Source organism: Pecten maximus, unplaced genomic scaffold, assembly GCF_902652985.1.
Source record: "Pecten maximus unplaced genomic scaffold, xPecMax1.1, whole genome shotgun sequence".
Classification (NCBI taxonomy): domain Eukaryota; kingdom Metazoa; phylum Mollusca; class Bivalvia; order Pectinida; family Pectinidae; genus Pecten; species Pecten maximus.
The window spans coordinates 105723-120097 of record NW_022979503.1 but is presented as its reverse complement, the minus strand read 5'-3'; the positions used below and the strand labels follow the sequence as shown (position 1 = coordinate 120097).

The window sequence follows — 14375 nt, the reverse complement described above, 5'->3', positions numbered from 1 at the left end:
AATTCCTACCTGAGTCTTTCCAGTGGGATATGCAGCAAGAACAATTTTACAACTGTTACATCATTATATCCATAGTTTCCATCGAAATATTTTCCGTGTCTTCGTACAAATGTATTATTTGTGCACGTGCCGTAACGCAATTAAAACGTGATAAAACCGCACAACAGCCCTAGTGTAGTGTAGACAATAGGAAAACATCCGAGGAGTGCTAGTGTAGGATACGAGTAAAAATCGGAACTCCTCGGACTGTTTACTTGTTATGAAAATGGCTGCACCCACGAAAAACACGTGAGAAGATGGATAGAGTATTTGGGATTAATTCGTTATGCATTTTCAAGCATTTATTTGGAGACTTTATTTTCAACAAGATTTGAAAGATAATTGAGAGACACTGACCATCTTTCTGCTCAAGTTACAGGTAAGTGCTTTTGTTTGGTGTCGTTCGCGAATACAGTTGTAGGTCACGTGGTGTACAGATATAGTGTAGAAGATACAGGTGTGTCACCGTGAACACCTGAGGTTAGAGTGAATGCGAGTGTGACGAAGCACGATCTTTTTATAGCGGCGGCTTGGTTGTATCCACGCATAACAAAAAAGAAAAATGTCTGCCCGTCCTTAGATACGACACTACCATAACTGGGGATTGTCTCGGAAACGATTTTTGGAAATCTGTACAGGTATTATTTTTTTTTAAATTTCAATTGGATGCTTTTTAACTTGCACTGTCAGCTTTAATGAAACTTTCTTCTTTTTAAATCAACAACTTTAAATATTTCTTTTTTATATATTTTGTGATTCAGATTTGATACTTAATGTAATTTTCTTTTTAAATCAACAACTTAAAAAAAATTATTTCTTAAATACTTTACGAATCAGTTTTGATACTTAATGAAACTTTCTTTTTAAATTAAACATGATATCCCTTATACTATATTACCTACATATATGATAATTAGTTACAATATTTTCATGACGACTTCAGTCCGACATCTGAATAAATATATGTAAAACTACACTTCTGTTTTATGTATTCTGTAATGACCGAACGAAAGCGTATCGCACCGATTGGGTAAGACCCAACGCTTGTCATCGAAGGCACACAGACCCGACTTGTTGACGGCATAAACATACAGCTGATGTTTGTCGCTTCTAATCGAATTCATTTTACACATTTTCATTTTGTCTTCGAATAAACACTCTCTATAGATTTCGTGTCTTAGATCACGTCTGATGGTCGCTTTTGCGATACCTTTGGCTACATGTTTTTCTTTCATATCGTTCCATATCACAAGGAGATTTTCTATCTCCATCCGATTTCTCACGGCGTACACGTACGAGTACATTTTTGCACGGAGTCCTACACACTCTGCAATGGGTTCACCTTCCGTTTCATCTTTGAAATACCCGGGTATTTTTTGTTCTTTGTATCGTGATAGCAATGCTCGATCGGATAATTGGACAGATCAAACAGCTGTCTGTCTTGATACATGTCGTCATACACGTCCGAACATTGAACTCGATACAATAGACTGTCCGTATCTGTCATGAGTAATTTTATACCATCCTTATATTTGGGTTTTAGGTACTTGTAATAAAACTCTACATGATACTTCATTTCGACAGATCTAGAATGGTCTGTCCCACATATACGGGTTTGTTCAAAACGAGGTTGATTTTAGCGTTCTGAATGGCTACCAAGTCTTCGTTAAAGATGGTGAATCTTTGAAAAGAAGGTCTTGCCACGTATTTTTTTAGTTTCGTTTCTGTGTGTGCCAGCTTGATGTCGACCGCACGTTCTCCATCGTCTTGCCAAATACGGCATTGTTCATGAGTTTAAAGAAATCTTTCTCAAACTCATTCTTACATGACGCTTTCTTGGACGTGTTGAATTGTATATATGGGCGTAACCAAAGTTTTTGTTTGAATTCTAGGATTCTGTGGATTTTGGTGACTTTTAGACCGAAATCCACGTATAACTGAAGATTTCAGTAATTGCAGATATATTTGGTCTTGTTTTCTAACGTGGGAATGAGTTTTTCTGTCGGCACACGTCCATGTAATTTATCATCGGTGTGTTTGGGGCTAGGATGTAAACTCTTCCACAGCTGTTTGCTGGTGGGTGACAATTCTTTGTCTGAAGTTCTTTTGCGTTCCGGCTTGAGGGGGTAATCAGAATGATTGTCGTGGAGTTCGTCTGGATATTCCAGATCTACTTCCATTACGTAACCCAGGTCTCCGTCTTTGGATACTTTGGTTATGTCAAATGTTTGTGTATTGTCAACCCAACGAAACCCTCCCACAGGTAATGGTTCCGACATGGCCTTCCCGTACAAATTGTTACAGTCCGTATACATGATGTACGAGTGTGGTTGGGATAAGTCATACGTTTCTGGAATGTAAGGATTGTTAGCTTGAGCGTATTTGTTTGATATCATACTAACACCACATCTCACTCTGTTTTCAAAGAACAGATACATGTCCTGATCTCTGATGAGTTCTAACCTCACTCTCGTCATTTTCAAGGCTGCACTCCAAGCCAGACCTGGACTGGTATAGTAGTGAGCTGCATCTAACCCATAATAATCGAGACACATGTTTCTGAAGTTCTCAAAGACATCGGCCAATAGTAGCACGTCCGTCTTGAGATAGAGGTCGTGATACTGACCGAGGTCTCGAATGTTCAGTTTCTCCCACACGGTCTGTGCATGCGCGTAATCGGCATCTGACACGTGTGATCGACTCAACGAACTATATAATTTCTCTTTTGCAGGGAGCTTTTGTTCCGAGAATCGATCGGCACTGTCTACGTACTCGTAGGGATATACACCTTTTCTAAGTAGCAAATTGGCCTCTGATTCGGAAAATGCCTTAGAGAAGTTATTGAATTTAATCAAACCCTCTTTGGCAAGATTTTCAGTCAGAGTCTCCAGACTCTGAGACATGAATTGAAACGAATCTATGAATCTAATATCGCCCAGACTAAACGAAATATACTGTTCCGTATTGTTAGGAATGCAATTGATTTCGCGGTCTTTAAATTTGCCTAGACTTTCCGTCAGAATGTGTGCATCGAACCGCTTTAGGTTATGAAATACACAAGGAACGTAAGTGGGATATTTGTACTTCAAATTACATTCGTTATGAGCGGCTCCGCGAAATTTCCCACTCAAATGACAGTGGTCTCGCACCACAGTACTTCCGTCTGTGAAATGTCTACCACAGATGTGACATCGAGTACTCTCCATAAAAGACTGCTCGTCCTGAAGAGACATGACTAGCGGTTCTGGGTGACCTAAAATATCTTTGATTTGTTTTTCTTCTTCTATGATGCATTCCAAGAAGGTTTTGCTAACGTCGGCCCCCTGTAAATGACGGGCGGTTTGGTATATCTATCTTCCATACACACGACTTGATATCCAAACCCGCAGGGTTCGAATTTTGTATTCTTGGTCGTGCTTGAATGGTCTTGGTTTGGCTCGCAAGAATCCATTTTCTCTGCAAATGTTTCGAAATCGGCATAAATGATGAACGGTGCTTTCATTTGTTTTTGGAAGTCTCCAGAGAGCATCGTCTTCACTGGGGAATTCTACTCGCTGTGTTTTGTGAGCGGAACACAGTTCCACGTGTCTGTTTAACAGTTTGTTACTGGTGAAACCTTGCAGACAATGCTGACAAAAATGTATCAGATTATTTCCTTTTTTGGTTCTGCTCAAAAACATGTTTAAATTGGAAATGAGACAGTAATGTCTGTTTACACCTTCTTGTAAAAAGAGTAGATTGACGTGATGACGAGACTGTTTTATCTTTGTCACATACATGGGATACATGGTTTTATCCTCAAGTCCAAACACGTTTACCGATATACCGTTCTGTCTCTCAAATTTGTCGATTTGGGAGACGGAGACGGGATACCTGATACCTGTCATATCTAATTCGCTTTCGTACTCCTCATAATGAGAGACGCGTTCGGGAAGCGTATCGGTGGGGTGGAGAGAGGCCAAAATGGACCATAAGAAACATTTGTCGTCACGATTAAAGATATTTACTATTTTATGACGTTTGAAAGAAGATGGAGTCGGTACGTAGGAGGAACCACTCAACGGTGAGTAATTTGCAACGTGTATTTCTAGCTTGATAATTCTTGCATCAAAACGTATGCTTTACTCAAGAAATGGGGGGTGGTCTGTACTACATTACCTTCTCTAGTTTCCTTTTCCAGTGACACACGAATGTTAAGATACCACTTAATTCCATTCAACCTCTCGCACAATCGTTTTAAATGTTCGATCACTTCCGTTTTGGAGTTTATAAAAAAAGTGAGTAGGTCACTATTGTCATTGACATTTGGAAATATGTTTCTAACATTAGCATTTCCTCCCAAACTCACATCATCAGAATAGGTATGTTCTCCTGACACAGATGGTTCAGACTGTTCACCGGAAGGTCCCGGCAGCGGCGACTGTACACCGGAAGGTCCCGGCAGCGGCGACTGTACACTGGGAGGTCCCGGCAGCGGCGACTGTACACCGGAAGGTCCCGGCAGCGGCGACTGTATACCGGAAGGTCCCGGCAGCGGCGACTGTATGCCGGAAGGTCCCGGCAGCGGCGACTGTATACCGGAAGGTGGTGGTGATTTAGTACTAGAAGGCTCAGGTAATCGAATACTAGAAGGAGGTTGATTAGTTCAAGAGAGATATCCACCAGTTTGTCCATGCTTTTTGGTCACGTGTGCTTTCATGTTATATTTCCTCGTGAAGGACTTGCCGCACACGTGACACTCTGATTTTTGTGTGAATTCAGGTGTCTGTTTAAGTCGTTTGGCCGTTTAAACTCTTTTCCACACACTTTACACTTTAACTGTCGATAATGTGTTTTCATGTGTAACTTAAATTTCTTTTCGGTAAGACATTGTTTCCCACACACATTGCAAGACGTCACATTTTGTCCATTTTTGTCTTTAAGTACGTTGCTTTCATTTCTGGGTTTTTTCGTAGACGATACATCAATAGAGTTCAATATCCTTTTCAAGTTGCTCACTGTTTGTATGGCCTTTTCGTCTCCTCTGGACACCGAATTGAGCAAATCATCAAAAGATTGCACTGATATGTTTCTCGTCTGGTGTATGTCCTATTTCATGGTGTTTTATATCTTAAATGACAACCACTTACGTTTCGTTCGTTTAAGGTTGTTCTCAAATCGAGGAGGCGTGGTCTTCAAAACAAGTTTTCCGCCTCGCTGACTCTTTGCTTGTCTGCGCATGCTCCGCCTGAGTGACGTAGTCTGCTCTCTGAGCGGTTTTTCAGTAGATTGGCCATGTTTGGTTGATTCTATATTGGGCTTTTCCTTGGACTTGTTCTTTTCATCAGATGGGGGTGACGTCATTTTCCGTCTTATCAGAGTTAATATCGACATCCGATCGGGTGCTTGATGAATCGTCTAATTTCTCGTTGGGTTTTTCTCTTTTAATGATGTCGTCGTATTTTGTCTTTGAAATCAATATCATTGCTCTAACCATGTCAAATAGTTTCTGAAGAATACGAATAATATTTTACCCGCTGCCAGTGATCTCCGTCTTCTCTGCCGTCTACTGATTCCTCCTTCTAACACCTTGCGTATGACCACTTTGTATTTAGTTATACTCCTTTTATATGCCTTTCTTCTGTTTGTCCGATGCTATCAACCAGAATTCTACTAAACTTTTCATTGTTTTTTAGGGAAATACAACACCGTGTCCTCTCCCGGAAAGATCCTAGTGCGGAGTGGCGGTATTTCGGAGGGTTGGTCGATGATATTTACGTCTGGAGTCGAAGGTGAGACATCGATTAACAAATAACCGAATCTGTTTGACGTCGCCAACTGATATGCTTCTCTGAAATAAGCACTCTGTCTCGGGAATATTTGTCTCCCCAAGGTCTCGACTTGTGATTGATCTCTGTAATTTATTAAATAATATGAAATATTGCGTATTCAGACTCAAAGTTCGCATGACTTTTCCTTTCTGAAATACGTTCTGTACTAAAAACATAACGGTAAAGTTCTGATGGTGAGATTTCACACAGAACATTTTCATAAGGTGCAGACTGTCCACACCCCCATTCGTTAAACTGATCTTCATTCGGCAAACCTTGATGGAACGTGATTTCCCTCAATGTTTGTTTCAAATCGTCAAAGATGGGTTGCCAGGTGTCATAACATACGATTATCTTTTTGGGAGGTTCGCTAAACATACCTTTGGCATTGTTTAAAATCTTTTGGGTTAAAACTGTCTTTCCCGAACCAGATGCACCACACACCATGATTCTACATGGGGATTGAAATTTCAGGAGACTCTCTGTAGTATGCCACGCCACCGTTAATTGTAAAATGAATACACAACAAACATTACTGAACTATTTATATTTTATTTTAGAATATACATTTTGTCTACAAAATATATTTACAATTCGGAATAACATGACTGATGAGTTTGTACATTGTTAAAACAGTAAGGAAACGAATTCTGAATGTATTCATACACATATTTATAATTTCTTTTAAAATTGTTACCAAATGGTCTTGGGATAGACCCCATGGATATTCCCCTACAACGATTCAACAGGTAGTATAAGCAATATTGTACTCTCGATGAGGTACTCTGCAATCGCCTATCGTTGTAAGTGTCAGCTTCAAACGAAAAATAAAATAATTTGAGAATAAATATAGAGTCCATGTGTATTCATTACTGTTGATCTTAGATTATAGCACATGTACCTTTAAAGCATGTGCAATTGTTTATAAACTTCCAAGTCTAATAAAAGTGTGATTGACAAATAAATGAATGATTAATTTGCATATTGTAGCTCTACCTTTAAGAGAAGTGTATACATGTTTGAATGATCATATTGTATAAAGCGTAAAATAAACTATTTATTGAATTATTTTTTATTTAATTGATTTGACTAAATGAATGTACATTCAATTTGTTAAAGTGCAGTAGAATATATTACATTTGAGTGATGTGTCGTATGGGGTTAAAGTTTATCCTTTTTCTGTGAGGCTAGTTGAACAAGTTGCCCGAGTCATGGGCAAGTAGAAATTGCATAGGGTTAGCGGAAACAGGTATTTTTATGATGTGTTTTAATTTGATAATGTTTATAAAATTAAAAAAAACAACATGTTTCTACATGAGTTTACCATTATGTCCTATGCTGATAGATGATTTATTGTTAACAATTCTCAGTATAGGTTCATATTCATTACTAATTTGTGTGAATGCAGATATTTTGAAAGAATGTTTCTTTTTAAAATATTCATGTGTAAAAATGTTATGTGTGATATTTGAATTAAATTTAATGAAACCTGCACTTTCTTATTTCATCATTTGCAATCCAATAGCAATGACTAGATCCTGACGTGAATCTGACGTAAATCTGACGTCAATTTCGGACGTAAATCTGACGTCAGAAAATGACGTCAATGTGATTTTCAAATTTGACCATTATTTGACGTAATCCTGACGTCAATTTTTGACGCAAATATGACGTAAAAATGACGTCAAATGCCTGCTGGGTTTGTTTGTTTGTTTATGTTTTACGGCCCATCGACAACTAGGGTCATTTAGGGCCAAACAATATACTATCGTTCTTTATCTTTAACGTTAAAATCAGATAAAATTTGTCATTTTTAAAAGCATTCGTATTGTATATCATTACTTTAAAAAAGTTGGTTAAAAATGGTAAAATATATATATATGTATGAATAGATTATGTGAAGTTTGTGATATATATAGAGCGTCAAAGAGAGTAACGTAAAAGACATTAAAGTCTATAGAATAGATCGATTTCTTTCAAATAGCTAAATATTGTTTTCGAATCCACGGAACTTAAAAGGGTTTTCATATCCGTGACTCGAAAATATTTATCACGAATGTGCTTGAAATCGGAACATTCTATTAAAAAATGCTCCACTGTGAATTGAGCATCACATGCATAACACACCGGTGGATCCTCTCGTTTCAAGAGGAAGGAATGAGTAGGGTATGTGTGCCCGGCACGGAGCCGTGAGGAAGGCTTTAGGTTCTGTCCCCCTAGCCGAGACATACCAGAGTCTTTAAATATGGTAGTTGCTACTCCTGCTTAGCGCTCAGCATATTTGGAGTGAACCGACTGGTTCGCCCGTTGTCAGTATAATGTGACCGGATGGGGTGCCCTGCTGGGTGTTTTTTCCAGTATGCTTCAGTGAGGTAGCACTATAAATCGGCAAAAGTTCCGGCCTGTCACAAGGAGACTTAACACGAACATACCACAGCCTCCCAAAACACACATACGCACTCACGACAGGTATGCATGTCGCACGTACGGGAGGCCGTCCTTAAATGACCTTAGCTGTTAATAGCTGTTAAAGGCCAAAAGTGAGGCATTGTCAAGAGAGACATTAGGAAGAAGAAAGTTATTAAGAAAGAAGAGAAAAGATAAGATCCCAAGTTTAGTCGCCTCTTACGATCATGCAAAGGGGGCAGCAGGTACAATTCTTACGCCCTACCTGCAGGGCAGCATTAGGAAGAAAAAAGAAGAGAAAAGATAAGATCCCAAATTTAGTCGCCTCTTACGTTATTGACAACAGAAACATCTTATCGCTTTTGAAATTCTGACCTGCTTTTAGGTCACCTGAGACGAAGTCTCAGTTGACCTATTGCAATCGCCTTTTGTCCGGCGTCGTGCGTCGTAAACAATTTACATTTTCAACTTCTTCTTAAAAACTGCTGAACTAAATTCAATGAAATTTTACAGGAAGCTTCCATGGCTGAGGGTGAACCAAAATTGTGAATTATATGGTCCCCACCCCCCAGGGGCCTGAGGGGCGGGGCCAAAAAGGGTCAAATTGACTAAAACTTCAAAAATCTTCTCTACTCTCAGATAAGGTGGAATCAAACACTCTTCATAGATGAAAGGGTCTTAAGGTGCTTTACCAAAATTGTGAATTTCATGACCCTGTGGTCTCATGTTTGCCCCTGGGGAGGGGGTAAACTTTACTATAGTTTATATAGGGAAATCACATTTTTGACTATTATTTGTTGGATTTGTATTGGAATTCATTCTAACTTGTATCAAATTATCAGCATGGGATGACAGTTTGATGGTATGTACATGTTGGCCCTAGTTGACCCCCAGGGGCTGGTGGGCGGGGCCAAAAAGGGTCAAATTGACAAAAAATTCAAAAATCTTCTTCTCTACTCTCAGATATGGTAGAATCAAATACTCTTCATAGATGGAAGGGTCTTAAGGTGCTTTACCAAAATTGTGAATTTCATGACCCTGGGGTCTCATGTTTGCCCCTGGGGAGGGAGTAAACTTTACTATAGTTTATATTGGGAAATCACATTTTTGACTATTATTTGTTGGATTTGTATTGGAATTCATTCTAACTTGTATCAAATTATCAGCATGGGATGACAGTTTGATGGTATGTACATGTTGGCCCTAGTTGACCCCCAGGGGCTGGTGGGCGGGGCCAAAAAGGGTCAAATTGACTGAAATTTCAAAAATCTTCTTCTCTACTCTTAGATATATTAGAATCAAATACTCTTCATAGATGGAAGGGTCTTAAGGTGCTTTACCAAAATTGTGAATTTCATGACCCTGGGGTCTCATGTTTGCCCCTGGGGAGGGAGTACACTTTACTATAGTTTATATAGGGGAATCACATTTTTGACTATTATTTGTTGGATTTGTATTGGAATTCATTCTAACTTGTATCAAATTATCAGCATTGGATGACAGTTTGATGGTATGTACATGTTGGCCCTAGTTGACCCCCAGGGGCTGGTGGGCGGGGCCAAAAAGGGTCAAATTGACAAAAATTTCAAAAATCTTCTTCTCTACTCTCAGATATGGTAGAATCAAATACTCTTCATAGATGGAAGGGTCTTAAGGTGCTTTACCAAAATTGTGAATTTCATGACCCTGGGGTCTCATGTTTGCCCCTGGGGAGGGAGTAAACTTTACTATAGTTTATATTGGGAAATCACATTTTTGACTATTATTTGTTGGATTTGTATTTGAATTCATTCTTACTTGTATCAAATTATCAGCATGGGATGACAAGTTGATGGTATGTACATGTTGGCCCTAGTTGACCCCCAGGGCCTGGTGGGCGGGGCCAAAATGGGTAAAATTTACAAAAATTTCAAAAATCTTCTCTACTCTTAGATATGGTAGAATCAAATACTCTTCATAGATGGAAGGATCTTAAGGTGCTTTACCAAAATTGTGAATTTCATGACCCTGTGGAGGGGGTAAACTTTACTATAGTTTATAAAGGGAAATCACATTTTTGACTATTATTTGTTGAATTTTTATTGGAATTCATTCTAACTTCGTTAACATTATCAGCTTGGGATGACAGTTTGATGGTATGTACATGTTGGCCCTGACTGACCCCCAGGGGCTGATGGGCGGGGCCAAAAAGGGTCAAATTAACAGAAATTTTAAAAATCTTCTTCTTACAGCCCAAATAAGGTAGAATTAAATACTCTTCACAGATCGAAGGGTCTTAAGGTGCTTTACCATAATTGTGAATTTCCTAGCCCTGGGGTCTTGCGTTTGCCCCATGGGAGGGGATAAACTTTACTATAGTTATAGGGAAATCTACTATAGTTATAGGGAAATCACATTTTTGACTATCATTTGTTTTATTTGTTTTGAAATTCATTCTTTCATTCAAATTTACTGAAATATTTCAAAAATCAGGTGACCGTTAAGGCCCATGGGCCTCTTGTTCAAACTTAATTTTTTTCCTAACAAAATCTACACCTACCTACATAATCCTACTACCGATCTCTTCAGAAGACTTCAATCTATCGGTTCATATGCATTTTATATATGTAAAATTCAGCGAAGTAGTTGAAATGAAACTTTAATCGTTAAAAAGTGCAATTTGGTGGTATTTGATTCCGTTTTTGAAGCGTTATCACGCCATTTACGAACACCGTTTGAAACTCCATGCACGCAGTGGTTCCCCTTCTCATGAGTTCTTCACGGGAAACATTGATAAACTTGTAGTTATTATACAGCTCCCCACGATCTTTTGGATAAGGCGCATTTTGGTGTGCTGCTAAGAGAGTGATCGTGGCATCGATCACGACAAGGCCTCTTCTTCGAGCATCCCAAATCATCCAATTATCGTAAACGGGACGCCAAAATTGCAGATCCGGGTACTGATGCCAATGATAGCTTGGAGGGGTTATGTAATAATCAATTCCCCATACCTCTTCCAACACTCCCCTCTTCGAGGCTCTTTCAATATTTTCCCATGAGCTTGTTTCCTCTCGTGTGAAATTTTCAATCTTTAATTTCCTTCCTGTTAAGAAAAAGGTTTGATTTATAAGTAGAGGAGATCTGATGATTGCGTGTAAATTGTTGATGAAAGAACTAGTTAAAACAATGTCTCCGTTAACAAGTGCATATAGTTTTGCGTCTGGTTCTAGTTGCATGACTTTCAGGTATAAGTCCTTGATAACGGCACAACCTTCGATTTGTCTTATTATTGGCAGCACTGTCCATCCTAATTTTTCATACTCTCTTAAACCGGGTATATAATCGTCGGTGAAGAGATAGAGTTTTACGTGCGGTTGTAGTAAAGGCCAGTTGCGTAAAGTGTTGTTGAATACTTCATATCTTTCAGGGAATTATTTCCATGCTGAAAACAATATGATGGATGGTTTTTGCTCCGTAGGTGATTTTCCAGTTCCATGAGTTGGTAATTTGGTATGGAAAACGAGGTAGAATATTACAATGCACTGAGTAACGGCAATGACGGCAGAAGCTTTCCAGTACTTCCACATCACTAATTCCAGCTCTGAAAGTATAAAATAATGAATAAGAAACACTATAAACCAGTTTCATGGATAAATGTTCTGCATGTAGGTCGTAGAAACTGTATATGCTTCACTGCCCTGCAGGTAGGGCGTAATAATTGTACCTGCTGCCCCCATTGCATGATCGTAAGAGGCGACTAAATTTGGGATCTAATCTTTTCTTTCTTTCTGAACAACTTTCTTCTTCCTATTGTCTCCCTTGACAATGCCTCACCTTTGGCCTTTAGTTGAGCGTTCACCCCTGTGAGGAAGGCTTTGGGTTCTGTCCCCTGGCCGAGACATACCAGAGTCTTTAAAAATGGTAGTTGCTGCTCCTGCTTAGCGCTCAGTTTATTTGGAGTGGGACGACTGGTTGTCAGTATCATGTGACCGGGTGGGGTGTGCTGCTGGGTGTCTTCGGCAGTAAGTTTCAGTGAGATAGCACTTTAAATCGGCAAAAGTTCCGGCCTATCACAAGGAGACTTAACACGAACATACCGCAGCCTCCCAAAACACACATACGCACTCACCACACTCATACATATCGCACGCACGGGAGGCCGTCCTTAAATGACCTTAGATGTTAATAGGACGTTAAACAAAATAAACCAAACCAAACGTATATGCTTCAAGATTGCATGCTTTTGGATACTTTCTCCTCGTCTTTTCAAATTCAAAACAAAAAAGAAGCTCAAATATATAGAGGGTGAAAATAGTTAAAAGGATGTTCTCTTGAGGTTGCCACAGTGTAAACGGATCCGTGTTAGGAGAGGTAACTCTTTGAAGAATCGAAATGACATCAACGTTAATCGGGAGTTTGGTTTGGTTTATTTTGTTTAACACCTATTAACAGCTAAGGTCATTTAAGGACGGCCTCCAGTGCGTGCGACATGCATGCGTGTGGTGAGTGCGTATGTGTGTTTTGGGAGGCTGTGGTATGTTCGTGTTAAGTCTCCTTGTGATAGGCCGGAACTTTTGCCGATTTATAGTGCTACCTCAATGAAGCATACTGCCGAAGACACCCAGCAGGATACCCCAACCGGTCACATTATACTGCCAACGGGCGAACCAGTCGTCCCACTCCTTGTATGCTGAGCGCTAAGCAGGAGAAGCAACTACCATTTTTTAAGACTCTGGTATGTCTCGGCTAGGGGACAAAACCCAAAGCCTTCCTCACAGGGGCGAACGCTCAACTAAAGGCCAAAAGTGAGGCAGTGTCAAGGGAGACGTTAGGAAGAAGAAAGTTGTTAAGAAGATAAAAGATAAGATCCCAAATTTAGTCGCCTCCTACGATCATGCAATGGGGGCAGCAGGTACAATTCTTACACCCTACCTGCAGGGCTCGGGAATTTGGAAATATATGGTCACATAAATAAACAATGTACAATAAAACTATCATTTTTAGCGAAGTTTGTTTTGTTTTACGACAAGCCGTATGCAGGTTCAACCTATAACAATGGGGCTGTCAAAGAAGCTTGGATTGTTAGTGGATCTTTACTTGAACGGCATCGTCTATGCAGGTCTCGCACAACTGACTGAGCCAATCAGCTGGTGTTTCACCTGAACCAAGTTCTTGAAAAAAATGAGTTTCTTAGGTTTTTAGCTATTTCCCGAGTAAATATTACATAAAATGGGCACTTTCTCTATATAGGAGAATAAAGAATAGGGTCTTGAAGTTTTGAAAATCTAAAAAAAATAAACACCTGGTATAAATAAAAAGACGTAGGATTCCAAGTGTAAAAAGGCAGGAATTCCCAAGGTGGGGGGTTCCCTAGTTCATAGTAAATTTCAGGGTTACTGTCTTCCAAGTACTGCTGTGCTCATATATGTTATTAAACCTATCCAATAATATCATTTTCAACTTTAATTTGATATAAATTTCACAACATTTGAATTTCAAATGAGCGATGGAGGGAATTGAGTCAATGGTAATAACAGATAGTGCAATAATAAGTTGTGCGAGACCTGTACAAACGGTAATGCGTTTGTAACATGACACAACAATGAGGAAGCAATGGAATATATTTACAGTGGCGTTAAGCTTGGATAGAAGAAAAGACTGTCCTGATGTTGATGAATGATCATGATGCTGATGGTGATGATAATTATGATCAATTATTATGATGATGCCTTTTCAACATGTGTGAAAATGAGAGTGTGTTGACATCTGCTTTTTACATGTAAAGACAAATTTTGAAAAATCATAAAAAAAAGTCTGTCCTGAGATCTTGTCAGGAACTCGTATATTTTCTGTATGGATTCGTAAGTGAGGATGTATATTTGTTCCCTTTTTTAGCTGAAGGTCCGGTGATCTTATGTCATGGCGCAGCGTCCGTCCGTCGTCTGTCCGTCCGTCGTCCGTCAACATTTGCTTCAAATCGCTACTACTCAAAAAGTTTTTATTGGATTTTGACCAAATTTGGCCAGAAACATTCTTGGCAGAAGGGGAACAGATTTTGCGTAAATGGTGACTCTGACCCCCAAGGGGCCAAAGGGGCGGGGCCCAATAGGGGAAATAGAGGTAATTCTTTTAAATCACTAC

At 39.4% G+C, this 14375-nt stretch overlaps 1 protein-coding gene across 1 annotated transcript; it reads right to left on the bottom strand.

Annotated features, from left to right (window-relative positions):
• Nucleotides 1–1985: 1985 nt before the first annotated feature.
• On the bottom strand, nt 1986–3272 carry LOC117318757. Its single transcript, XM_033873707.1, has one exon. The coding sequence runs from the start codon at nt 3270–3272 to the stop codon at nt 1986–1988; it is 1287 nt and encodes a 428-aa protein (XP_033729598.1).
• Nucleotides 3273–14375: the final 11103 nt, after the last annotated feature.